Genomic DNA, 27,174 nt, shown 5'->3' on the forward strand with positions numbered 1-27,174 from the left:
GTTTGACCTTCTCACTAAGCCAGGAGACAGTCCATAGGACATCGATCCCAGTGCATCGCTCCCCCTTAGCCAAGCCCCACTTAGCTAGCATCTACCGTGGGACCGAGTGGTAAAACAGAACCTAGCTGGTACTGTGAATTCTCCATGGGGATGAGACCCAGTATGGAAGTGACACTTGTGCTTTGATGAGATACCTCAACGGCATTTTGTAACAGAGTTCCCCTTGTGTATTTTCACTCCTGTAGCCACATGGAGGAAAAGCGCAAAGTAAAGGAGATATGTGACCTACAGGAAATGGTACTTGATTCCGGGAGCATGACGTTTCAACATTATTGCAATGTGTTTCGTAGGGTGGGGAGAGGGGGGGGTTGGGGGAGAAGGTTTTTGGATTTATAACTGATCCCCAACAAGAGCACTGGTTCTGCAGGCTACAGCACTTGAATGTTATCCTCTCTGGCGGTTCTGTTCACTTTGGCCAAGTTTTCACTTAACTGAGCTTCAATTCATGCCTCTGTGCATTAGACGAAAGTGACCTCATGGTACAAGAAGCTTAAAGGAGCCATGTTCTCCTCGGTTACAGAGGCCCAGATAAACACCCTATTACAACAGTGGTTACCTCATGATCCGTTACATTTTCCCTAACGACGTCAGCAGCAATGGAGGCATTGTAGATGGCAGTCTCCAAGTCTGTGTAATATTCCGCGCCAAGAGAATAATCATAAACGTTCTCCAGTTCTTCTGCTCGAGTCAGTTCGGCATCCTACGTAGAGATGGGCATCAAAAAGCAGGGGTGTTAGAACATAAGAACATAAGAAATTGGAGCAGGAGTAGGCCAATCGGCCCCTCGAGCCTGCTCCGCCATTCAATAAGATCATGGCTGATCTGATCCCAACCACATATCTAAAGAACACAAGAAGTCGGAGCAGGACCCGGCCACATAGCCCCTGGGCCCTCTCCGCCACCCACAGGGCATTGACCGATCCGAACTCAGCTTCATGTCCAATTTCCTGCCCGCTCCCCATAACCCCTAATTCCCTTTACTTCTAGGAAACTGTCTATTTCTGTTTTAAATTTATCTAATGATGTAGCTTCCACAGCTTCCTGGGGCAGCAAATTCCACAGACCTACCACCCTCTGAGTGAAGAAGTTTCTCCTCATCTCAGTTTTGAAAGAGCAGCCCCTTATTCTAAGATTATGCCCCCTAGTTCTAGTTTCACCCATCTTTGGGAACATCCTTACTGCATCCACCCGATCAAGACCCTTCACAATCTTATATGTTTCAATAAGATCGCCTCTCATTCTTCTGAACTCCAATGAGTAGAGTCCCAATCTACTCAACCTCTCCTCATATGTCCGCCCCCTCATCCCCGGGATTAACCGAGTGAACCTTCTTTGTACTGCCTCGAGAGCAAGTATGTCTTTTCTTAAGTATGGAGACCAAAACTGTATGCAGTATTCCAGGTGCGGTCTCACCAATACCTTATATAACTGCAGCAATACCTCCTTGTTTTTATATTCTATCCCCCTAGCAATAAAAGCCAACATTCCGTTGGCCTTCTTGATCACCTGCTGCACCTGCATACCAACTTTTTGATTTTCTTGCACTAGGACCCCCAGATCCCTTTGTACTGCAGTACTTTCCAGTCTCTCGCCATTAGACATCAGCAAATCAGTAGAACTGGTCCATAATGGCCCACTCTGGCTGTGACTTCAGACAACCTTAATAGGAAGGTGGTCTCCTCCCAGATCTGATTAGATTTTTGATCAAACAACAAAGGCAGTGCATCAGAGACTCAACATAATGTGCCACATAGCAGGGGGACCTATAGTGGTGAGGAAGACCTCAGGAAGGGAGTCAAGTCCTGGGCCACCTGGAGCAAAGGAAATTTGGGAAGAAAGTTCCACCAGGCTGCTTTTGCCCACCTGCCAGTGGACAGTTTTCAGAACACTAATGCTGAACGTCTGTACGATGATCGTCAATCTGCCTGATTGTTGGCTGGAACGTGGCGCGTGGTACCTTGAGGAAAGGGAGCCTCAATCATTCTTAATTCATTTTAAAATGAATTTTTCTGTTGCAAGCACAGGGGAGTCCAGTGTTGGTCTGACCCTCTCTTTGGTCTCTCTTCACCATACAGAGTCCTGCCCCACTCCCCGCAAAAGAGATTAGGCCAGGCAACCAGTTCCTAAAGCTTCCATCAACTTTACCACTTAAGACAGACCTTTAACGAATGTTCCCATGCAGCCTGGAGTAATTCAGGCTTCCAGTTTATTCTCCGTCCCTTTGGGTTGTGGGTTGGAACCCCACCCGAGGGAGTGTTGATTATCGGTGCTATGTTTGGAGGGGGCACACGACTGGGGGACCCTGTTGTCCAACCTAACTCGAGTCAAGCCAATAGCTGACCTCCTCCAGGTTCCAAAGACAACGAGACCTTTCTGCACATTTGCTCTTACCTGGTCAGAGGTACCTTCAAACAAAATAAATAATTCAGTGATGAAACGCACCTTCGAAACTGAAACAAAACAAGCTCGTGACACAGCTCAGAGAGACTCAAAACAAGGCGTGAGGTTAAAGCCTAGCAGTTCAATAATAAAAAGCAGGATTATTGCTTTCAGTTGCTGCTGTGAAGCGCACATTCCAAATTATCAGCATTGTCTCAGTAACGCATTGCTCCATTTGCAATGGATAAGCTCTTCAAGCCCCATTCAGATTGCATCAAAAGCCGTCGGGGGGGGGGAGGTGGGGAGACTGGGGGAGGTTTGCCACCTCTTACCAAATCCAAGATTACACAGGCTGGGGCAGGGAGGGTGGGGTTCACATCCCGAGTTCCAACCCTTCCTTTGCTGCTGATGAGAATTTATTTGCGGCCTCCCCCAGGGAAGGCCTTCATGGGACACGGTCTCTATCATGAGCTATGTGGTGAAATCGTAAACCCTATCGGATTTCTGCTCAAACGTCATCCGATTTTTATAATCCACCGATTGACTCGGGTGCAATTTCTGTATCTGAAATATTTTCTCCAATGTTGTCTTTCCTTTCGAAATCTGGGGAGCTCCCTTGCCCCAAAACGCTGTTGAGGCTGGGGGTGGGGGTCAATTGAAAATGTCAAAACTGAGATTGATAGATTTTTTTTTGTTCGGTAAGGGTATTAAGGGATACGGAACCAAGGCGAGTAGATGGAGCTATGATACAGATCAACCACAATCTAACTGAATGGCGGAACAGGCTCGACGGGCCGAGTGACCTCCTCCTGTTCCTATGGGAGGCTGACACATTCTTTGAGAGGTTGGGATAGGTGGTCCCAGGGAGTGTGTCAATACTTGCAGAGAAAGAAATGGGAGTGGGGGATCGAACACTGGTTTTCTCAGTCAGACTTCTAGTGTTTGGTTTACATGTTAAAAATTTTTAAGTTAGCACCATTCAAGAGCACGACTGTCTGGGCCTGAAACAAACAGGTGGCAACCCTATGTTATGTGATTGGAAATTTAGAATTAACTAGTGTCAGAATTCCTTGAATAATCTAAACACATGATTTGGACAAACAGTTGGACTGATGGTTTTTTAAAAAAATGCCATGCAGGTCACTAATTATTTTTTTTATTCGTTCGCAGGATGTGGGCGTCGCTGGCGAGGCCGGCATTTATTGCCCATCCCTAATTGCCCTCGAGAAGGTGGTGGTGAGCCGCCGCCTTGAACCGCTGCAGTCTGAGAGATAAATTGGAAGTCACAAGTTGACAATATGTAGTCTTGATTTCAGCATAGCGTTAATAAATTAAGTGCTACGTTAACATACCGGTTACTAACAAACTGTCGACTACACAGATTCATGTCTGATTTGTTTCCCCTCCTTTCTGTTTTGACAAATTTCACGTTGCACCAACGCCCTGTGAAAAGACTGGTAAATGGTGGCCTGGACCTCAGTGGTGGGAATGTAATGTGAACAGGGCTTTACAGAGTTCAGCAAGCCTGGTGTTAAGTTAGCAGAATCATACATGTCAGTCATCAAAGCTCCTCCTACATCGCCCTAAGAAGGAGCTCAATTGGTTTCTTTTTTTTTGTCTACCTGTTCCCCAACCCCAACTGTTTCTATCTTTTGCTGCGCCGCTCGGTCTTTCTTCTTCTTTTTGCGGTTTTTTTTCGATTTCTTTGATTTGCCCTTCTTTTTAGATCGTTTGCGACCCTTCTTCCTTTTTTTGTGGCGGGGGAGGGCGGTTGTTCTCTGTAAAAAGCATCGAGAAAGAAAGAAACTGAAGCAGAGGAGACGCACAAAGGGAGAAAGGCTGGGGGGGCTGAGGATGGGGGGGTGGGGGGAAGAGAGAAAGAAAGGCAAAGAAAAACAAGACCAGATTTTTCATTCATGGGATGCCGCCCTCCATTTTCTTTCGGATGAGACGTTAAACTGTCCTCTCACGTAGATGTAAAAGATCGCACGGCACTATTTCAAAGACAATTTCCTCAACAACTGCATAATTTCCTTTGGGTAGCTGATGACGGCTTTTATGGAGCCCTCAGGAGCGTGTTAATACTTGCAGAGGTGGGGGGTGGGGTCTACAAAGTAACGTGGCAATAGGGAGTCCACCAAATGGAAAAGCTTGGAATCAATTGACATTTTTTTTTCATTCATTCTCCACAAAGGCAACGCCTACCAATGCAGGCACGCGTATGGCTACCTGTGGAAGGACCCTGAGGGCCACTGCTGCTTGAGATCGTCATTCAGAGGTTTGGGCTTGGGAGTTAGGATTCAGAAGGGGCTGGAAAGCGAGGAACGAAGGTTCTGGACACCCATACACAAACAGTGAACCACGGGTCGGTGGAATTCATAGATTAGGGTCCCTGAACTCGAGGGGATCCACAAGAAGATTTTAATGACTCCTGAGGTCATCAGATTTCCGGTCATTAATCTTCAGATTTTTGTATTTTTCACACACTAGCATGTAATTCCTCTTGCTTAAAGGAAGAGCTAGCATTTATATAGAGCCTTTCACAACCTCAAAGAGCTTCACAGTCAATGAAGTATTTTTTGAAGTGTAGTCACCATTGCAATGTTGGGCGGTGCAGCAGCCAATTTGCGCACAGCAAGCTCCCACAAACAACGAGACAAATGACCAGATAATCTGTTTTTGGTGATGTGGATTGAGGGATAAATATTGGCCAGGACACTGGGGAGAACTCCCCTGCTCTTCTTTGAAATAGTGCCGTGCGATCTTATACATCTACTTGAGAGGACAGACAGCTTAACGTCTCATCCGAAAGAAAATACCATACCTACAAGATTTCCTCAACAACTGCATAATTTCCTTTGGGGAGCTGATGACGGCTTTCATGGAGCCCTCAAGAACGTGTTAATACTTGCAGAGGTAGGGGGTGGGGTCTACAAAGTAACGTGGCAATATTTATAGGGAGTTCTCCAGATGTAAAAGCTTGGAATCAATTGACATATTTGACCAACCCATTCTCCACAAAGGCAACGCCTACCAATGCAGGCACACATATGGCTACCTGTGGGAGGACCCTGAGCAGCACTGCTGCCTACGGAATTGTACCACAATCTGAATCACTCCTACCTTCCGGAGAGCCAGAGAGAGAAAATCAGAAGGGGAGCTCCAAATAACACAAGGGGTTTGACGAATACCTCAAGAGAGATAAGTAGAAGTTTTAAAAGGCAATGACGCCTCCAAAATCCACCGTGATTTAAAACAAGGGGACAGGAATGCAGGTAGATTTTAAGTTGAATAGAACGCAAGCCAACGTCCAAGCCGATCTGTCCTCAGATTGCCTTTGAGAGACCTTCGGCTCGGGGTAATTCTAACACCATCTGATTCTGAGCTGGTTTCTAAGTAGGGTTGCCAACCCTCCAGGATTGCCCTGGAGTCTCCAGGAATTAAAGACTAATCTCCCGGGAACTGCTGAGAGCAAAACCCAGGAGAAAAAGCATAAGGTGCATTGAAGATATCGAATTTGAACACTTTCGTTTATTAGTTAGAGAAATATTGGAGATGGAAAAAGGCGGTTTGACTGGGCAGGACGGTTGGAGGCGGGAGATCATGTGATGAAACCTCCAGGAATACGTCCAACCAGAGTTGGCGACCCTACTTCTAAAGGGACAATTTATCTGACACACTGCTCAGCAACAGAAGGACCTTCGGCACACTGTTGTAGCCCGAAGGAGACATTGGTTTGCTTGAGCAAACAATCAGACAGTTTACTCAAGCACGTCCTGCGTTAACAAAACGCAGAACGCCTTTGTAGAATTGACAGAGTGTGCAACCGAAAGGATAACAAGAGCATATTACAAGCCAGTAACTTTTACATTACCTGTGGGGGGAGGGGTTTAATCGCACCTGTGCGCTGCCAATCAGCTGCTGGCGGGCCAATAGAAGGAGGTGGAAAATAAGCTTGGTCAGTGCGCTTTTAAGGAGCGTCTTAAAGGAGGAGAGAGAGGCGGAGAGGTTTAGGGTGGGAATTCCAGAGCTTAGGGCCCAGGCAGCTGAAGGCACGGCCGCCAATGAGGGGACGAAGGAAATCGGGGATGCGCAAGAGGCCAGAATTGGAGGAGCGCAGAGATCTGGGAGGGTTGGGCTGGAGGAGGTTACAGAGATAGGGAGGGTGAGGCCATGGAGGTATTGGAACACAAAGATGAGAATTTTATAACTGAGGCGAGTACAGGGGTGATGGGTGAACGGGACTTGGCGTGAGTCAGGATACGGGCAGCAGAGCTATGGGCGAGCTGAAGTTTACGGAGGGTGGAAGATGGGAGGCCGGCCAGGGAGAGCGTTGGAATAGTCCAACGATAGTTAAACCTTCAGCGTTGGAGGCAACTTGACGAGGAGCCGGGGCAGGAGGGAAGTCATGTGCTGCATTCTGAGAAGGAAAAGAAACAGATGTCATGGCAACCAAGTAGCCCAAACAAGGTGAGCACAGAGGAGTGATGAAACAGCCAGAGAAGGTCTTAGATGAGAAGAGTGAATGATTGAATGAAAAGGACGGACTTGCCCATTGGGGCTAAGCGTCCCCTTTGACCTGTGCAGTATTTCTGTTCACTGCACTGCTGTTTTATTCGCTTATCCAAGCTTCACATTTAACGTGGCAGCCTGTGAATGAAACGCAAATAACACAAAAAAATACACACAATTCGATGAAACTTAAGGGTGAGCAGGCAGGTTTCTCTTTGGCTGTACACCCCTGAAAACTGGGGGGGGTACTCCTTAAATTGAACCCCGTTCCCAAATACTGCCAGCTGGCCCATGGATTGGCACAGTTCACCAGGCAAATGGACCAACGTCCACTCCCCAGGAACCCGCCAGCAATAAAGGGGCATCACTTTTGCCTTGCAAGTTGAAACCATTTACGTTCCGACTCCAACTACTCACGTGCCTGCGGTGTAGCTACGACGGCCTGCCCCGTGCAGGCTTCATGTTAAGATTGCACGCTTAAAGAAGGACCCCTCTGCGTCCCGGAGGGTGTCCCTCTCGCCTGATAAGAAGAACGGGTTAATATTGGGACCCACGGGATCAGAGCGGGTTCAGTCGCACGGGGAATTTTAACTGCCCACCCCGCCCAGTTCCGGCTGGGCGAGATGGGGCTTAAAATGACCTCCCTTGCAGTCGGGATCTAACCAGTTGCCTGATTGGCATGGTCAGATGCTGATTAAGGGAACGTCTCGATGATTTTATTTACGCTAAAACTCCAGCGTTGGTGATTTTGCTTCGTACAGGCGCTTGCAGTTACTGAGTAACTGAATCCAAAGTCAGGACCCGACCTGATACCAGAGTGAAATGAAGTGAGATCCTCCCTCCTGGAGCAGAGAGTCTCGCTCTGCTCCACTTTGAAGTCAATCTAGGCCTTCAGGCTTGATTTATACTCGAATGTAAGCATTGATGAGAGGCAATTTCAGCTTTGCACCAATGCTAAACTTATCGAGTGTGAAGATAGCAATGTACAGTCCTCCCAAAAAAAAAACTTTTACAGTCCTTTGGCCCATTCCAGTGATGCTCTGAAATGAATATGAAACATTGTCACTTTAACTAAGGGAGCGTCTATAAATGCTCAAATTACATTCATTACACCACAGAACAGACCGCAGCTTATGAACCTACAGAATTGTGGGTGTGCAATGCTTCAGTGGCTCTGAAGGTTGGGCTATTCTAGGGTCATCAACCCTCCAGGATTGTCCTGGAGTTTCCAGGAATTGAAGATTAATCTTTAGGACACTGCTGCGAGCAAAAACCCAGGAGAAAAATCATTTGGGCGTGAAAAAAAGGTATTATTTTTCCATTTTCTTTGAACACTTTCGCTTATTAGTTGTAAGAATATTGGAGATGGGAGTCAAGAATCACCCAACCGGGTAACAAAAGAGTCTGTTCATTTCCCAATTGGCCGTAGGAAGGCGGGGCACCACGAGGATGGACGCGTTGGGCGACCAATGGCGAGGTGGAGTGGGCGGGGCGGTTGGAGGCAGGAGGTCATGTGATGAAGCCTCCAGGAATACGTCCAACCAGATATGGCAACCCCTAGACCATTCATATTAAATGTGACACTGTGCATCTGGCAGTATCAGCATTCCATTGGTGTCGAACAGCCTGATAAAATAACACAGAACTGGGCAAATTCAGGTCCCTTTGGGTTCAGGCCCCCACTCCACTAATCTCTAACAAAAAAAAACTACGCAAAAACGATGTCTAATCGCAAACTTAAACAGCAACTTAATGATGAGCACTGGACCAGGGCCGAAGGCTTCTCTGTATCCTGTTCTCCAGCAAAAGTTTAAAACCATACGAGCGGCACCTTAATCTGCCTTACATCACCCCACTGGGGAGAGAGAGAGAAAAAAAAAATCGACAGCACCTGGAGCATGTCGCCAAGCAAAAAAACTGTACAATACGACCCAGCCCCTTTCCTTAGCTGGGTCAAAGGTCAACCTCTTAAATTGGCCTGCAGGGCGACAGCTGTGTTTTTCCCAACAGCTTCTCGTTTGTTTAACTTTCGATGACCCAAAGTACCAGCTCCTAATTTGTTGGGAGCGACAGACAGTCATTATTGCTCTGGGGCCCGCACAGAGAACAGAGAGCTTATCGACCGATGCGGAATGATGGGGGTGGCAGGCAGTGCTGACTAAAAAGGAGAGCTTCAGAGCTGGGGACAAGCAGTGGGAACGGTAAGGACTCACCTTTAAGTTGATTCCTTGGTATTTGGGTTTTTTAAATTGAGGCCCAAGTGCTTTAATTTTTGTAAGTCATGCTCCTTCTCTTGACATTGTTAGTTTACAGTGGCTGCGTCCCAGTTATTCCCCTCGACTTCATCAAATATTAGCTACAAGAAGACTAGTCACACCGACAACACTGCAACTCGATCTCACTGGATGGGGCCACCTTTTTCCTGGATTTAGAGGGAACTTAGAAGAATTGGCCACAGAGCTACGCAAGTCACGGAACAAAATATGAAGCACACTCACCTCTTCATCGTAAACGGGCTCCGGAGACTGCAGGGCATAGGGTAAGAGGGAGTCGCAGTCAGGGATGTAGCGTTCGCAGTAGCTGTATGCTGCTTTTGGGTCAGGAGACATCAGTAGCTGCTGGATATCACCCTGCACGAAGGGGGGAACAAAGTGAACAAGATCACGGCAGAGTTAACGCAAGGGCCAAAGGTCACGGTGACACAAAACGCACACTGTACTAATGGTCCCATGTTGCAGCAAGTGGATGCCACTGCAAATCCAGACTTCGCTTGAAAACGATATAAGTCAACAGAGAGAGGTCAAACAGTTTTAGCTTCTATTCCTAAACAGTGCGAACCTGGGTCAGTAGCACAGCACCGACTGACCATGTAGGTAGAATGGCGATCCTCACCAGTATGTTGATTATAGACACAGTCACGGAGCTCCCTTTGTCACTCTACATGTTCGTGCTGCCTTCAGTAGCTTCGGCCATGGAACCAAGGGGCACACACTGCCCACACTCTTCCTGTTGGGAAATCATGGGCAGTACATGCTCACATTTCTGATTTACACTGTCTGAGGGAAAGGCTTCCCAGATCAGCAGGGGCTTGGAAAATTAATTCCGCCTTGTCACTAGACTTAAGAGTAGGTGGTTCAGTGGGTAGCATTCTTGCCTCTGAGTCAGAAGGTTGTGGGTTCAAGTCCCACTCCAGAGACTTGAGCACAACATCTAGTCTGACACTCCCAGCACAGTACTGAGGGAGGTGCTGTCTTTTGGATGAGATGCTAAACCGAGGCCCTGTCTGCCCTCTCAGGTGGGCGTAAACGATCCCATGGCATCATTTCGAAGAAGAGCAGGGGAGATCTCTCCGGTGGTCTGGCCAATGTTTATCCCTCAAACAACATCACTAAAAACAGATTATCTGGTCATTATCTCATTGCTGTTTGTGGGATCTTACTGTGCGCAAATTGGTTGCCGCATTTCCCTACATTACAACAGTGACTGCACTTCATTGGCTGTAAAGCGCTTTGGGGCGTCCTGAGGTTGTGAAAGTTGCTATATAAATGCAAGTCCTTTATTTATTTTTCTTCATGCTAAAGATCACAATATTGTTAAATTCATCATTGGAAATTGCCCCTGCGCACATCCCCAGTTTGGACGTCCATCATTGTACTGCTGGTGCTTTGAGAAACTCAAGTGGACATTCTATGAACATTCCACTCGCCCACCTTAAGGTTTGCTGAAACCCCAGTGATTTAAAAAAAGAAATCAGCAAAATAAAAATTTTGAGCAATTAAAAGATTCCGAGGGGAGTCAAAACCAACCAGTGCAAAGTACCGTCCCAAGAAAACATCTGTAAGGCTACCAATAACAACAAAATGCATTTGTATAGCGCCTTTGATGTAGAATAACGTCCTAGGGCACTTCACGGAGGCGTAACCCGACAAAAAATGGACAGCGAGCCAAAGAAGGAGGGGTGACAGAAGTGAATTTTAAAGGGGGTGTTAAAAGGAGGAGAGGGAGAGGCAGAGGGACTTAGGGAGGGAATTCCAAAGCGTGAAGGCAGCAAATGGGTTAACAGTCTTTAATAATGGGAAGAGTAAGCTGAAGAGCATTCTTGCTTCAGTGAACTCACTGCATTAGAACAAGAGAGGAAGTGTGTTCCCAACATGGAAATCACGCAGTGCAGTTGTATCGTACGTGTCCGTACGAGATCTTTCTGCCCGCCTTGATTTTAAACGAGCGTTCGTCTCCAAGGGAAGTGGATATGCTTTTACTATATTATCCTTCGTCAGGTGAGTGTGGGATTCCATGAAGGTTACAGCATATATAGTCAGAGAACAATGCCTGGTGATTACAGATAATCTTTCCAACTGCCCGTTGCCAAGGCAATCAAAGGAGTGTTCAGACAGAGAGACATTACATACAGGACTACTGAATATACAAACAGTCAGAACCCAAAGACAGAGAGAGAGAGAGAGAAACATCCAAAAGGAAGAGAAAGAGAGAGAATGACCAGTTGTATTAAAAACAGATAACTCTTTTTTCGCTGGTGGGGTTATGTGTAGCATGACATGAACCCAAGATCCTGGTTGAGGCCGTCCTCATGGGTGTGGAACTTGGCTATCAATTTCTGCTCGACGATTTTGCATTGTCGTGTGTCTCGAAGGCCACCTTGGATGAACGGACACCGCGCAACAATCGCCAGACAGGAGGGTTCCCTCCCAGTCGGGGAACACTTCAGCAGTCAAGGACATTCAGCCACCGATCTTCGGGTAAGCGTTCTCCAAGGCGGCCTTTGAGACACACGACAACGCAAAATCGTTGAGCAGAAATTGATAGCTAAGTTCCGCACCCATGAGGACGGCCTCAACCGGGATCTTGGGTTCATGTCACGCTACACGTAACCCCATCAGCGAAAAAAGAGTTATCTGCTTTTAATACAACTGGTCATTCTCTCTCTTTCTCTTCCTTTCGGATGTTTCTCTCTCTCTGTCTCTCTGTCTTTGGGTTCTGACCGTTTGTATATTCAGTAGTCCTGTATGTAATGTCTCTCTGTCTGAACACTTTGATTGCCTTGACAACGGGCAGTTGGAAAGATTATCTGTAATCACCAGGCATTGTTCTCTGACTATAAATGCGGTAACCTTCCATGGAATCCCACACTCACCTGACGAAGGAGGAAGCCTCCGAAAGCTTGTGATTTTCAAATAAAACTGTTGGACTATAACCTGGTGTTGTAAGATTCCTTACATTTGTCCACCCCAGTCCATCACCGGCATCTCCACATCATGACTATATTATCAACACAGCAGAATTCCCAGTTTAATCTGTTAAAATAGTTTTGTCGTCAATTTGCCTCTCCCAGGAGATTTCACAACTGCGGGGGTGGGTGGGTGGGTATTGGGAGGGGGGTGGGGGTAAGGGAAGAAGTGTTTGGCCACGATGCTCCGGCCAACATGGTGTGTGGGGCAGGCTTGATGCACCGACAGGTCTTTTCCTGCCCGTCAATCTCGTATGTTCGTAATCTGGGAGCCATGAAACAGGCTTGTAAGAGTGAAGGTTTAATCCAGCAGGGTTCCAGACTGTTGTGTGACTTTTCACCCTGGGAAGGAATGCTTCAGCTTTAATATTGTACGGTACCAAAACATAACTGGGAGTCTGTGTGGACTTTCTCCTTTATGAATCATCCAACTCTTCTGTGAATTAGGAAGGAGAACATTCTTCTGTGTTGGGTCAGCTTTGTCTGTTTCTGAATCCGTTCCCACGGAGATTCCTTCATCACATCCCCCCCCCCGCTCCCAACCCCCGCTTCTGGAATTGTCATCTCCTTCTCCTGCCATCCGAAAGATGCTCCGCAAAAGGTCGCAGAGAGTCAGGTCAGTTCCCCAGCAGAGATCACACGGAGGTGGGGAGGCTGGAATTGCTCTTCCAGCTTTCAAAAAAAAACAAGCTTTCTTGAACCAGAGGTGGCTTGCCCCTTTAATTTAACCCTTAGGCTGCCAACAGAGCCATAAAAACGACAGTCGCCCTGCTGGACCAGGCAGTTTTGCAAGTTTTCAGCTCACATGTTACAACACCGAAACAGGCAACTATAAAAATGCTTAACAAGTCAGTGTTGTGTTGCTGCGCTATTAACCTTTTAGAACCAACCACTTCACATTCTCTTTAATCTAAAATCATCGAAGTTGGGAATACTCTTAATGCCGTTCACCTGTCACTTCTATTTGACTCAGCACCCTTGCCTCTGATTCAGAAAGTTGTGGGACCAAACCCCACCCAAGGCTAACACTTCAGTGCAGCACTGAGAGAGCATTGCATCGTAAGAGGCGCCGTCCTGTAGGTAGGAAACGTAACCATGGCAGCGCCTGCCTGTCCCAGTGAGGCAGGGTATAGATGTTGAAGATCCCAGGGCACTATTTGACTCGGGAGGAGGGCAGCTCTCCCGGTGTCCTGGACAACTTTCCTCCCCTCAAATCAAGACCGTCAAAAGCAGATCAACTGGTCGTTCAGCTCGTTGCTGCTTGCGGGATCTTGCTGTGCACAAAATGGCCGCCACACAACAACAGCGCTCCAAAATAACCCATGGCATGTGAAGTGCTTTGCGATGCCCTGCGAAATACAATTCTTTTTTCTGTTCAGCTGTCTTTCCCATTCTGTATTTGTATCCTGTATTTAATTACACCGCCCTCCCCCCAGTTAATCTATCGTTTCTTTTATAGCTGTTTTCCCTTCAATATAATGAATCTTTTACCTGCCTACCTTTCTTTCAGTGCCTATTTCAGATTATCCACTATCCCGGCTGCGAACAGTTACTCAGCACAGCCTGGGGATCGAACCGAGGCTCAGCCCTTCGCTGAGCCGAGTGACCCGGCTTGGACCTGTACATTCCATCGCACACCAAGGGATCCAGGAGCTCAAACTACAGGAATGCACATATCGTTGAGCTACACAATGAGGACAACAGGGACTATTCCACCCCCTTCTCCCTCTCCTGAAGGTGCTAATTCATGTTAGGGGAGCTCTCTACAGGTGTCAGCAGCACTATGGCGCCAAGTGGCCATTCTTCATAGGTTGACAGGCTATTTGGCTACAGTGGCATCACAGCTCAATCCAATCACACACAAACAAACAAACAAACACACAAACGCACAGTAGGGACCCTGGCTGTTGTTTCCCTAGCTGTGCCATGGCAATCACAGCATAGGAACTGACAAGAGTATCTTAAAACATCTCGAGTAACTCCAGGTAACTCGGCAAGTCGTCTCTTTACGTAGGTCAATGTTCACTTTGTACATTTTAAGGCAAGAACTGAAACGATAACCGGAAAGGGAGCTGGTTAGTGTAGAGAATCAGGGTGTTGCCCTTTCCTCCCTGGGACCGAAGGCAGAATCCAGTCAGATTTGTTCATCAAATCACATCTTCAACAGAACCAGGCCAACCTCAGGAACCGGCAATAGAAAGAATCAGAAAACACAAAAAAAAACTGAGCCTCGCTCTTCAAATTTCTGAAGAGAAATTAGGCCCTTTGTCAAATATTTTCATTTAGATTCACTGTGAATTACAATCTATAGATCATAATAAAGAAAGGCCCTTTTGTTCCCACTCACGATCAAGTTACTTGGTTTCTTGGAACAGATGAGGGGATTTCATGCTTTAAAATGCACAAATTCTCCCCTACTCCCCGACCCAGGAACTATAAACACAGCAGAAAAACACAAGTGCATAGAAATTCCCTCGGATCATGACTTCATTACAAGTGTGCACCTGCACCGCTCAATGTGGGAGAAGCCTTCAAATATTTGCCGGAAAATTACGATCTTGCAATCCCCTGAGTATCTAGGAAGGGCACAGCCAGCCAAGTGGAATCCCACTTCCTGGAGAAACAGGAGCCATAAATAAAACTCTCGGGAAGGGGGAACAGGCATTTGGCAGGTCAGGCAGGGTCAGCGAGCAAACCAAGCCATCAGGTGAACCTTACGAGTTGGCCCATGTTTCAGACGCAGCAAGAGACATTATTCAGGTTAAGTTCCTTTCACTGCTGCCCTGCGAGAAACACACACAGCATCTGGGCAATGTTAAGTGCACTGTCAAATAGCAAGGGGGGGGGCAATATAAATCACAGATTCAAAATGGGGCTTCACACTGTGGCCAGCAAGACTGTTTTAATTGGTAATTAGCAGAATTTCACACCAAAAAAAAAAGACTTGAAACAGATAAGAATGGGAGGTTGTAATTAATGGTCAGTTATATGCTAACCTTACAGCCAATAGGTAAATCCACATGGCAGGAGATTCTAGACTGGATCTATAAACTGAGTCAGAGAGAAAGAACAGGTGCATACAAACGAAAACAGAGAGAGGCAGACGATGAGAAAGAGAGAGAGTTTCAGACGGTGATAGAGAGAAAGATACATACTGTACAGAGGGTTGCCAACTCTGGTTAGGCCTATTCCTGGAGGTTTCATCACATGACTTTCCACCTCCAACTCAGCCTTATTTCCCATCTGCAATATTTTCATAACGAATAAACAAGAGAGTTCAAAGAAAATGAAACAAAAACACACTTTATTTAATGCCCCTTCGATTTTTCTCCTGGGTTCCTCGCAGCAGTGTCCAGGAGATTAATCTTTAATTCTTAGAGACTCCAGGACAATCCTGCAGGGTTGGCGACCCTAACTGTACAGGGGAGAGAGAGAGAGAGAGACTGAAAGAGATCCAGGCAGACTGAAAGATTGAGATGGAGAGAGAGAGAGAGAGAGAGCGCAAGACATAAGGCAGTCACAGAAAGAAAGAAACAGACAAACCCAGAGACAAAGAGTGAACAAACTCTTACAGTCAAGGTTTGAACATGAAGATGGGCAGAGTACCAGATGCTGACAGAGAGAGAGAGAGAGTCAAAGAAAGAGGAGAGAGCGAGAAAGAGAGAAAGAAAGAGAGACACAAAGAAAGTGGACAGAGCAAGAAAAAGAAAGTGAGAGAAAGAGAATGAACAACAGATACTGAGATAGACGGATTCAGAGAGGTGCAGAGAGAACGCCGTGGAGACACAGACAGAGAGCAAAGAGGGCAAGAGAGAAGAGGTAACACACACACACACACAAAATGACAAGTCAAGTGTTCAAGTCGTTGAATTGGTTTATAGATACTCCGGGTAAGTCGTCTTGAGCTTTTACACTAAATTCCAGGTTGAGCTGATCTCCCATTCAGACCACACACATTCAGACACTCGAGCACTTGCAAACTCAGCCGCACTCAATAGACAGGTTCCATCAGTTCAAACAAGCTAAAAGGCACGGAGCAGACACTTAACAGGCTTGGCGCAATCTGACATGGCCCCAGCCAGTCACAACAAACGGAGGCCACGTGAAAGCAGAGAGAGAAGCTTACAACCTGCCTGACTGGAGCTGCATTCCTACGTCTAAAAGGGAATTCTCATTTTTTTTAAAAAACTGGGAAAATTACCAGCGCATATTATGTTGAAATTGGTCTCATTGCATCTGGGAAGGGGGTTGGAGTGTGGGGAGGAAGTTGGGAAAATTTGGTTTCCCGCTCAACATCCACACCTGTAATTTCTATCCAGTGATCCCTGAGAGAACAAGAGAGCAGAGGGAGGGAGGGAACGAGGCAGATTAAGTCCTCAAGTGTCTGGGGTGATACTTGAACCCACGACCTGCTGACTCAGAGGTAAGAGTGCTACCCACTGAGCCATTGCTGACACATTCGATACAGCCATAGCCTGTCCCACAGCTACAGATTAATCTCCCACAGCCCCTTGACTCTGACTGTTAGTGCAGCCTTTGGCATTAGTGTTACCAAGTGAATCAGAAAATCCAACACATGTACAATTGAATTTAAATTGTGAATAACTATTGCTATGTGGGTGCAATGTCAAGGGAAAGGACTACTGGCCATGGGTGTGGTTGTGAGGCTGAGACTGCCTACACAAGGCATTCAGAAACTGAAGCCAGTCACTGATCTGAAAATCTTGTGGGAACAGCTAAAGGACTGGTCATGTCCAGGCACTGCCCACGTGAGGCTAGACTGGGTCACAAACCTTCCAGGATTGTCCTGGAGTCTCCAAGAATTAAAGATTAATCTCCTGGACGCTGCTGCTGCGAGCAAACACCCAGGAGAAAAACCATAACGGCATTAAATAAAAAATGTGCGGTTTTGTTTCATTTCATTTGAACACTTTGGTTTATTAGTTATAAAAATACTGGAGAGGGGAAAAAGGGATGAGTTGAAGGTGGGAAGTCATGTGATGAAACGTCCAGGAATACGTCCAACCAGAGTTGGCAATCCAGAGGTGAGACAAAGATTTAACCCAGCTTTTCACTGCATCGAGCAAATTCAACCAGCCATGAGTAGACGAGGGAATGGCCGCGGCCACTGGAACTGTGGCTGAATTAAAGAAACTGGTATACGTGGGTACAGTAGCATAGTGGTAACGTTACTGGACTAGTAATCCAAAGACCAGGACTAATAATTTGGAATTATGAGTTCAAATCCTGCCACAGCAGTTGGGGAATTTAAATTCAATTAATTAAATAAAAAAAACTAGTATCAGTAATGGTCGCCATGAAACTACCGGATTGTCGTAAAAACCCATCTGGTTCACTAATGCCCTTTAGCGAAGGAAGCCTGCTGTCCTTACCCGGTCTGGCCTATATGTGACTCCAGAACCACAGCAATGTGGTTGATTCTGAATCGCCCCCTGAAATGGCCCAGCAAGCCACTCAGTTCTACAATCTCGCTACAGAAAGTCACAATAAGAATAAAACCGGACAGACCTCCAGGCACCGGACCTGACAAAGGCAAACCAAGCCCAGTCGACCCTGCAAAGTCCTCCTCACGAACATCTGGGGACTTGTGCCAAAATTGGGAGAGCTGTCCCACAGACTAGATCGCCATACTCACAGAATCATACCTTTCAGTCAATGTCCCAGACTCTTCCATCACCATCCCTGGGTATGTCCTGTCTCACCGGCAGGACAGACCCACCAGAGGTGGCGGTACAGTGATATACAGTCAGGAGGGAGTGGCCCTGGGAGTCCTCAACATTGACTCCGGACCCTATGAAATCTCATGGCATCAGGTCAAACATGGGCAAGGAAACCTCCTGCTGATTACCACCTACTGACCTCCCTCAGCTGATGAATCAGTCCTCCTCCATGTTGAGCACCACTTGGAGGAAGCACTGAGGGTAGCAAGGGCACAGAATGTACTCTGGGTGGGGAGGCTTCAATGTTCATCACCAAGAGTGGCTCGGTAGCACCACTGCTGACCAAGCTGGCCGAGTCCTGAAGGACACAGCTGCCAGATTGGGCCTGCAGCAGGTGGTGAGCGAACGAACAGAAGGGAAAAACCTACTTGACCTCGTCCTCACCAATCTACCTGTCGCAGATGCATCTGTCCATGACAGTAGTGGTAGGAGTGACCACCGCACTGTCCTCGTGGAGACAATGCCCCATCTTCGCACTGAGGACACCATCCAACGTGTTGTGTGGCACTATCACTGTACTAAATGGGATAGATTTAGAACAGATCGAGCAGCTCAAAACTGGGCATCCAAGAGGTGCTGTGGGCCAGCAGCAGAATTGTATTCCAGCATAATCTGTAACCTCATGGCCCGGCATATTCCTCACTCTACCATTACCAACAAGCCAGAAGATCAACCCTGGTTCAATGAGGAGTGTAGAAGAGCATGCCAGGAGCAGCACCAGGCGTACCTAAAAATAAAGTGCCAACCTGGTGAAGCTACAACTCAGGACTACATGCTAAACAGCGGAAGCAACATGCTATAGACAGAGCTAAGCGATTCCACAACCAACGGATCAGATCAAAGCTCTGCAGTCCTGCCACATCCAGTCGTGAATGGTGGTGGACAATTAAACAACTAATGGGAGGAGGAGGCTCTGTAAACATCCCCATCCTCAATGATAGCAGAGTCCAGCACGTGAATGCAAAAGATAAGGCTGAAACGTTTGCAACGATCTTCAGCCAGAAGTGCTGAGTGGATGATCCATCTCGGCCTCCTCCCGATATCCCCACCATCACAGAAGCCAGTCTTCAGCCAATTCGATTCACTCCACGTGATATCAAGAAACGGCTGAGTGCACTGGATACAACAAAGGCTTTGGGCCCCGACAACATCCCGGCTGTAGTGCTGAAGGCTTGTGCACCAGAACTAGCCCTGCCTCTAGCCAAGCTGTTCCAGTACAGCTACAACACTGGCATCTACCCGACAATGTGGAAAATTGCCCATGAGTGTCCTGTCCACAAAAAGCAGGACAAATCCAATCCGGCCAATTACCGCCCCATCAGTCTACTCTCAATCATCAGCAAAGTGATGGAAGGTGTCGTCGACAGTGCTATCAAGCGGCAATAACCTGCTCACCGATGCCCAGTTTGGGTTCCGCCAGGACCACTCGGCTCCAGACCTCATTACAGCCTTGGTCCAAACATGGACTAAAGAGCTGAATTCCAGAGGTGAAGTGAGAGTGACTGCCCTTGACATCAAGGCAGCATTTGACCGAGTATGGCACCAAAGAGCCCTAGTAAAATTGAAATCAATGGGAATCAGGGACAAAACTCTCCAGTGGCTGGAGTCATACCTAGCACAAAGGAAGATGGTAGTGGTTGTTGGAGGCCAATCATCTCAGCCCCAGGACATTGCTGCAGGAGTTCCTCAGGGCAATGTCCTAGGCCCAACCATCTTCAGCTGCTTCATCAATAACCTTCCCTCCATCATAAGGTCAGAAATGGGGATGTTCGCTGATGACTGCACAGTGTTCAGTTCCATTCGCAACCCCTCAGATAATGAAGCAGTCTGTGCCCGCATGCAGCAAGACCTGGACAACACCCAGGATTGGGCTGAGTTCCAGACAAGTGCCAGGCAATGACCATCTCCAACAAGAGAGAGTCTAACCACCTCCCCTTGACATTCAATGGCATTACCATTGCTGAATCCCCCATCATCAACATCCTGGGGGTCACCATTGACCAGAAACTTAACTGGGCCAGCCACATAAATACTGTGGCTACAAGAGCAGGTCAGAGGCTGGGTATTCTGCGGTGAGTGATTCACCTCCTGACTCCCCAAAGCCTTTCCACCATCTACAAGGTACAGGTCCGGAGTGTGATGGAATACTCTCCACTTGCCTGGATGAGTGCAGCTCCAACAACACTCAAGAAGCTCGACACCATCTAGGACAAAGCAGCCCGCTTGATTGGCACCCCATCCACCACCCTAAACCTTCACCACAGGTGCACCGTGGCTGCAGTGTGTACCATCTACAGGATGCACTGCAGCAACTCGCCAAGGCTTCTTCGACAGCACCTCCCAAACCCGCGACCTCTACCACTTAGAAGGACAAGCGCAGCAGACACATGGGAACAACACCACCTGCACGTTCCCCTCCAAGTCACACACCATCCCGACTTGGAAATATATCGGCCGTTCCTTCATCGTCACTGAGTCAAAATCCTGGAACTCCCCTCCTAACAGCACTGTGGGAGAACCTTCACCACACGGACTGCAGTGGTTCAAGAAGGCGGCTCACCACCACCTTCTCAAGGGCAATTAGGGATGGGCAATAAATGCTGGCCTCGCCAGCGACGCCCACATCCCATGAACGAATAAAAAAAAAATACAGGGAGCTTCAGAGATAGATGGACAACTGCCTTCTTTAATTGAGAAACTTGGATGACAGGTAAATAAGTGCAGGACATCAGCAGGTTGAAAAAGAGAAAGGATTAGACATTCGGGTTTAAGACTAGAAATTCAAATAGTGCCAATGCAACCTTTCACATCAAACAGGCAGAATCAGCTGTCCTCCAGTGCCTTAGACAATGAGCAACATCACTAACCACTGGAACAGGCTACTGAGCTGAACTCTAGCATGGCTGAAATCAGCTCATTCAACCTGTTCTCATCCGCCCTTTCCAACAGAAGCCACTCGATAGAAAAATCATAGAAATGCAGCCAGTCAGCTCATCGCCCCGTGCTTGGTCTTGAAATGGAACCATCTACTTTAATCCCATTTCCTTACCCTTTCCCTATGTCCTTTTATATTCTTCCTTTTCAAACCTTTATCCAATTCCACTTTAAATGAGGTTCTAGTCTCTAAGTCAATAGCCTTTTAGGGGAAAGCATCTCAAATGACATGTTAAAGAGAAACCATTGCTAAGTACTAACAACAACATCTCATTAAATTGTTCTGGGTTAAAGTTATTAAAGTCTTCATAGTTAATTGCAAACAGAATTGTTCAGCTACTTTACAGAGAAATGAGTCAGTGTGTGAGCCACACAGACAAAGATCTGTGTCCATCCCTGAGCCAAATGGGTTAAGAGCTTAAAACGCATGGAAAGAACTTATCATTCCATAAACAGTGTTCCAGCAGATGGCTAATGAGCTCACCGATTTAAAGCCTTGGAAGTTTCTTTTTTCCTCGAGTGGGCGGGAAACGGGCATCAAGCTGAGGGATGAGACTGCTGAAGAACCGAGTAAGCCCACCCGACCCCCGACCCCCAACCCCCGACACGGTGTCCAGTTCTGGTCACTGAGAAACAAGACCTGGAGGTAGTGCGGAGAAGAGCCAAGAGCCAATCTCGAAGGTAAGAGATCTGGGTCATGAGGAGAGACTGGACAACCTTGGCCTTTTCAACCAGTAAAAGGAGTTAATCATATTGAGGCATGTAAGATAGTTGAGGGTATGGAAAAGATAAATCTAGAATATTACTTTAAATTAAATTGTGAGAGTAGGACCAGGAGACACCGGTGTAAACTAGTAAAAGATAAATCGAAATCTGATATCAGGAAATCCTTCCCCAAAAGGATGCAGCACTGAGAGCTCAGGAGTCAGACTGAGCCTGGGTGAGAAGCAGAGATCCCTCTGCTCTGTCTCGGCCATGTATCTCAGCTCCAACCTCAGGCAATCACCTCCTCCTGCACCAGTGTGACATGTCCAACATCAGCCAGCTTTGCAGCTACCTAAACACCAACTTTCAGTCAGTTTTTTTTACACTTTGGACTGCTGGACTGAAGATAAAGTCCCAGGCATGAAAGCCAAGAGATTCATTCAACCTGGCATTCTTGTGAGAAAGATCAAAATGATGTGAGGCCAAAGGGAGATCACATGGACTTGCCATCACATTGTCACAAGTATACTTACAGCTTTCGGGAAGGGAAACGGAGGTCAGAACCCACCTCACTACCACCTGGTGGCAACAAAATTAGTGATTCTTTTTGTACCATGGGTTTATATCCACTCTTCATGGAATTTGGCACGAGTGCTCAACCTTGTTTTACTTTGGACTCTTAGTCATCAGAGAGATCTTCATTCTCATTAGCTGGATTCAAAGCCATGTTCCAGAGGCAAAAGGATAGTCTTCTAACCCGCCAAACCCGCCACTCTCTAACCCGCTCCCCAAACCCGCCACTCTCCAACCCGCTCCCCAAACCCGCCAAACCCGCCCCTCTCGAACCCTCCAAACCCGCCACTCTCTAACCCGCTCCCCAAACCCTCCAAACCCGCCCCACCGAACCCTCCAAACCCGCCCCTCTCTAACCCGCCCCCCCAACCCGCCAAACCCGTCCCCCTCTAACCCTCCAAACCCGCCCCTCTCTAACCCGCCCCCCCAACCCGCCAAACCCGCCCCTCTCTAACCCGCCAAACCCGTCCCCCTCTAACCCTCCAAACCCGCTCCTCTCTAACCTATCCCCCTCTAACCCGTCAAACCTGCCCCCCTCTAACCCGCTCCCCAAACCCGCCAAACCCGTCCCCCTCTAACCCGTCCCCCTCTAACCCGCCAAACCTGCCCCCCTTTAACCCGCCCCCCCAACCCGCCAAACCCGTCCCCCACTAACCCACCAAACCTGCCCCCCTATAACCCGCCCCCCCAACCCACCAAACCTGCCCCCCTATAACCCGCCCCCCCAACCCACCAAACCCGTCCCCCTCTAACCCACCAAACCTGCTCCCCTCTCGACCCCAAGCACTGAAGGAAAAGATTGTTCTATGGGGAAACACTCTTAAAGTTTAATACTTTTAAATAAAAATCTATATTTTAGAAGACTCTGTTTTCCAATATCTCAATTTTAGACTGGATAGAGGACTTTGGATACCATGGATGTATGCCATTGGCTGAGCCTCTGTATCCACTGATTTCATTGCTCAATAATTTTTCCTTCCTCCTTTCCTGAATGGATAAACTCCCTTTCGATTACAATCCCATATTCGAGAGTGCAGACAGTGAACTTGGCAGGATATTCAACAGGGCAGAGGAGAGGGGAAGGATGACACAGGTATGGGTCGATGCTACACTCCCACAACAATTGCACATGCAACCACGGTCATGAGGCAGCAATTCAGGACCAGGAGGCTTGGCTGATCTTGCTCCTCCCTAGTTCAGGGGCGCTGAAGTCAGTTGAACTTTGAGGTACCCCTACCGGGCTGGGAAAGGAAGCTGGGACCTCCCTGATCTCTGGGCCTCAGATCCACACCGAACAATTCAGTTACCAACTGAGCCACAGTGGGAGCTAATCATTTATCTCAATTCCACCCAACAAGTTGCATTTATTTAGCGCCTTTAACGTAGTAAAACATCCCAAGGCGCTGAACCAAAAGGATCAGTTTTTTAAATTATTCAGTACTCACTGTGCAATGATGATGCCAAATTAAACTTTTCCTATTAAAAGTATGTTACTGGTTACTCCAAATATTTGTTCCACATGTTGAACTTTCCGTGACCAAATAACAGGCTGACTGAGTCAAGCAGTAAAATAGTACGTATGATACAACAAATATTTAAAAGGCCTCTTACATGGTTTCTGAATTTAAGGAACAGGGGGAATTTTGGAAACAGGAAAAGATCGTTTGGCCGAGTGAGCCTGCATCTTCCGAGTTAAAAGGGAATTGTGTTTTTACTGTAATGAAAAGGTAAATTAACTAGTCGCTCCTTAATGAGTCTTCTGGCAAAGGGAACTTGTAGCTGGGACAGGGAGAGACCCCAGGCACCCCCCTGGTTTAATCCCTGATCAGTGCAGAGTTAGATGGTGGTAGTGAGGCTGCCATTGATCTTGTTGGCGAGAGAGGATGGGATCAAAGAGATGGGGGGGGTGGCAGAGTCGGGGGGGGGGCACGGGGAGGGCAGAGTCGGGGGGGGGGCACGGGGAGGGCAGAGTCGGGGGGGCACGGGGAGGGCAGAGTCGGGGGGGCACGGGGAGGGCAGAGTCGGGGGGGCACGGGGAGGGCAGAGTCGGGGGGGGCACGGGGAGGGCAGAGTCGGGGGGGCAGAGTCGGGGGGGGCACGGGGAGGGCAGAGTCGGGGGGGGCACGGGGAGGGCAGAGTCGGGGGGGGGCACGGGGAGGGCAGAGTCGGGGGGGGCACGGGGAGGGCAGAGTCGGGGGGGGCACGGGGAGGGCAGAGTCGGGGGGGGCACGGGGAGGGCAGAGTCGGGGGGGGCACGGGGAGGGCAGAGTCGGGGGGGGCACGGGGAGGGCAGAGTCGGGGGGGGCACGGGGAGGGCAGAGTCGGGGGGGGCACGGGGAGGGCAGAGTCGGGGGGGGCACGGGGAGGGCAGAGTCGGGGGGGGCACGGGGAGGGCAGAGTCGGGGGGGGCACGGGGAGGGCAGAGTCGGGGGGGGCACGGGGAGGGCAGAGTCGGGGGGGGCACGGGGAGGGCAGAGTCGGGGGGGCACGGGGAGGGCAGAGTCGGGGGGGGCACGGGGAGGGCAGAGTCGGGGGGGGCACGGGGAGGGCAGAGTCGGGGGGGGGCACGGGGAGGGCAGAGTCGGGGGGGGGCACGGGGAGGGCAGAGTCGGGGGGGGCACGGGGAGGGCAGAGTCGGGGGGGGCACGGGGAGGGCAGAGTCGGGGGGGGCACGGGGAGGGCAGAGTCGGGGGGAGCACGGGGAGGGCAGAGTCGGGGGGAGCACGGGGAGGGCAGAGTCGGGGGGGCACGGGGAGGACAGAGTCGGGGGGGCACGGGGAGGACAGAGTCGGGGGGGCACGGGGAGGACAGAGTCGGGGGGGGCACGGGGAGGACAGAGTCGGGGGGGGCACGGGGAGGACAGAGTCGGGGGGGGCACGGGGAGGACAGAGTCGGGGGGGGCACGGGGAGGACAGAGTCGGGGGGGGCACGGGGAGGACAGAGTCGGGGGGGGCACGGGGAGGACAGAGTCGGGGGGGGCACGGGGAGGACAGAGTCGGGGGGGGCACGGGGAGGACAGAGTCGGGGGGGGCACGGGGAGGACAGAGTCGGGGGGGGCACGGGGAGGACAGAGTCGGGGGGGCACGGGGAGGACAGAGTCGGGGGGGGCACGGGGAGGACAGAGTCGGGGGGGGCACGGGGAGGACAGAGTCGGGGGGGGCACGGGGAGGACAGAGTCGGGGGGGGCACGGGGAGGACAGAGTCGGGGGGGGCACGGGGAGGACAGAGTCGGGGGGGGCACGGGGAGGACAGAGTCGGGGGGGGCACGGGGAGGACAGAGTCGGGGGGGGCACGGGGAGGACAGAGTCGGGGGGGGCACGGGGAGGACAGAGTCGGGGGGGGCACGGGGAGGACAGAGTCGGGGGGGGCACGGGGAGGACAGAGTCGGGGGGGGCACGGGGAGGACAGAGTCGGGGGGGGCACGGGGAGGACAGAGTCGGGGGGGGCACGGGGAGGACAGAGTCGGGGGGGGCACGGGGAGGACAGAGTCGGGGGGGGCACGGGGAGGACAGAGTCGGGGGGGGCACGGGGAGGACAGAGTCGGGGGGGGCACGGGGAGGACAGAGTCGGGGGGGGCACGGGGAGGACAGAGTCGGGGGGGGCACGGGGAGGACAGAGTCGGGGGGGGCACGGGGAGGACAGAGTCGGGGGGGGCACGGGGAGCACAGAGTCGGGGGGGGCACGGGGAGGACAGAGTCGGGGGGGGCACGGGGAGGACAGAGTCGGGGGGGGCACGGGGAGGACAGAGTCGGGGGGGGCACGGGGAGGACAGAGTCGGGGGGGGCACGGGGAGGACAGAGTCGGGGGGGGCACGGGGAGGACAGAGTCGGGGGGGGCACGGGGAGGACAGAGTCGGGGGGGGCACGGGGAGGACAGAGTCGGGGGGGGCACGGGGAGGACAGAGTCGGGGGGGGCACGGGGAGGACAGAGTCGGGGGGGGCACGGGGAGGACAGAGTCGGGGGGGGCACGGGGAGGACAGAGTCGGGGGGGGCACGGGGAGGACAGAGTCGGGGGGGCACGGGGAGGACAGAGTCGGGGGGGGCACGGGGAGGACAGAGTCGGGGGGGGCACGGGGAGGACAGAGTCGGGGGGGGCACGGGGAGGACAGAGTCGGGGGGGGCACGGGGAGGACAGAGTCGGGGGGGGCACGGGGAGGACAGAGTCGGGGGGGGCACGGGGAGGACAGAGTCGGGGGGGGCACGGGGAGGACAGAGTCGGGGGGGGCACGGGGAGGACAGAGTCGGGGGGGGCACGGGGAGGACAGAGTCGGGGGGGGCACGGGGAGGACAGAGTCGGGGGGGGCACGGGGAGGACAGAGTCGGGGGGGGCACGGGGAGGACAGAGTCGGGGGGGGCACGGGGAGGACAGAGTCGGGGGGGGCACGGGGAGGACAGAGTCGGGGGGGGCACGGGGAGGACAGAGTCGGGGGGGGCACGGGGAGGACAGAGTCGGGGGGGGCACGGGGAGGACAGAGTCGGGGGGGGCACGGGGAGGACAGAGTCGGGGGGGGCACGGGGAGGACAGAGTCGGGGGGGGCACGGGGAGGACAGAGTCGGGGGGGGCACGGGGAGGACAGAGTCGGGGGGGGCACGGGGAGGACAGAGTCGGGGGGGGCACGGGGAGGACAGAGTCGGGGGGGGCACGGGGAGGACAGAGTCGGGGGGGGCACGGGGAGGACAGAGTCGGGGGGGGCACGGAGAGGACAGAGTCGGGGGGGGCACGGGGAGGACAGAGTCGGGGGGGCACGGGGAGGGCAGAGTCGGGGGGGGCACGGGGAGGGCAGAGTCGGGGGGGGCACGGGGAGGGCAGAGTCGGGGGGGGCACGGGGAGGGCAGAGTCGGGGGGGGCACGGGGAGGGCAGAGTCGGGGGGGGCACGGGGAGGGCAGAGTCGGGGGGGGCACGGGGAGGGCAGAGTCGGGGGGGGCACGGGGAGGGCAGAGTCGGGGGGGGCACGGGGAGGGCAGAGTCGGGGGGGGCACGGGGAGGGCAGAGTCGGGGGGGGCACGGGGAGGGCAGAGTCGGG

General features: G+C 50.9%; 1 protein-coding gene across 2 annotated transcripts in view; it reads right to left on the bottom strand.

The window, feature by feature from the left end:
* Positions 1-27,174, bottom strand: part of LOC137304419 (collagen alpha-1(XI) chain-like) — a 226,932-nt gene that overhangs the window by 141,887 nt on the left and 57,871 nt on the right. Inside the window, exons 5-7 of one of the 2 annotated variants that reach the window (XM_067973010.1) lie at positions 9,450-9,581; positions 4,062-4,217; positions 617-760 (exon numbers count right to left, since the gene is read on the bottom strand). In XM_067973010.1, the coding sequence (XP_067829111.1) occupies positions 617-760; positions 4,062-4,217; positions 9,450-9,581 (432 nt within the window). The remainder of the gene's footprint in view (positions 1-616; positions 761-4,061; positions 4,218-9,449; positions 9,582-27,174) is intronic. The other variant, XM_067973011.1, reaches the window with a different exon arrangement.

Source organism: Heptranchias perlo, chromosome 37 (assembly GCF_035084215.1).
Source record: "Heptranchias perlo isolate sHepPer1 chromosome 37, sHepPer1.hap1, whole genome shotgun sequence".
NCBI lineage: Eukaryota > Metazoa > Chordata > Chondrichthyes > Hexanchiformes > Hexanchidae > Heptranchias > Heptranchias perlo.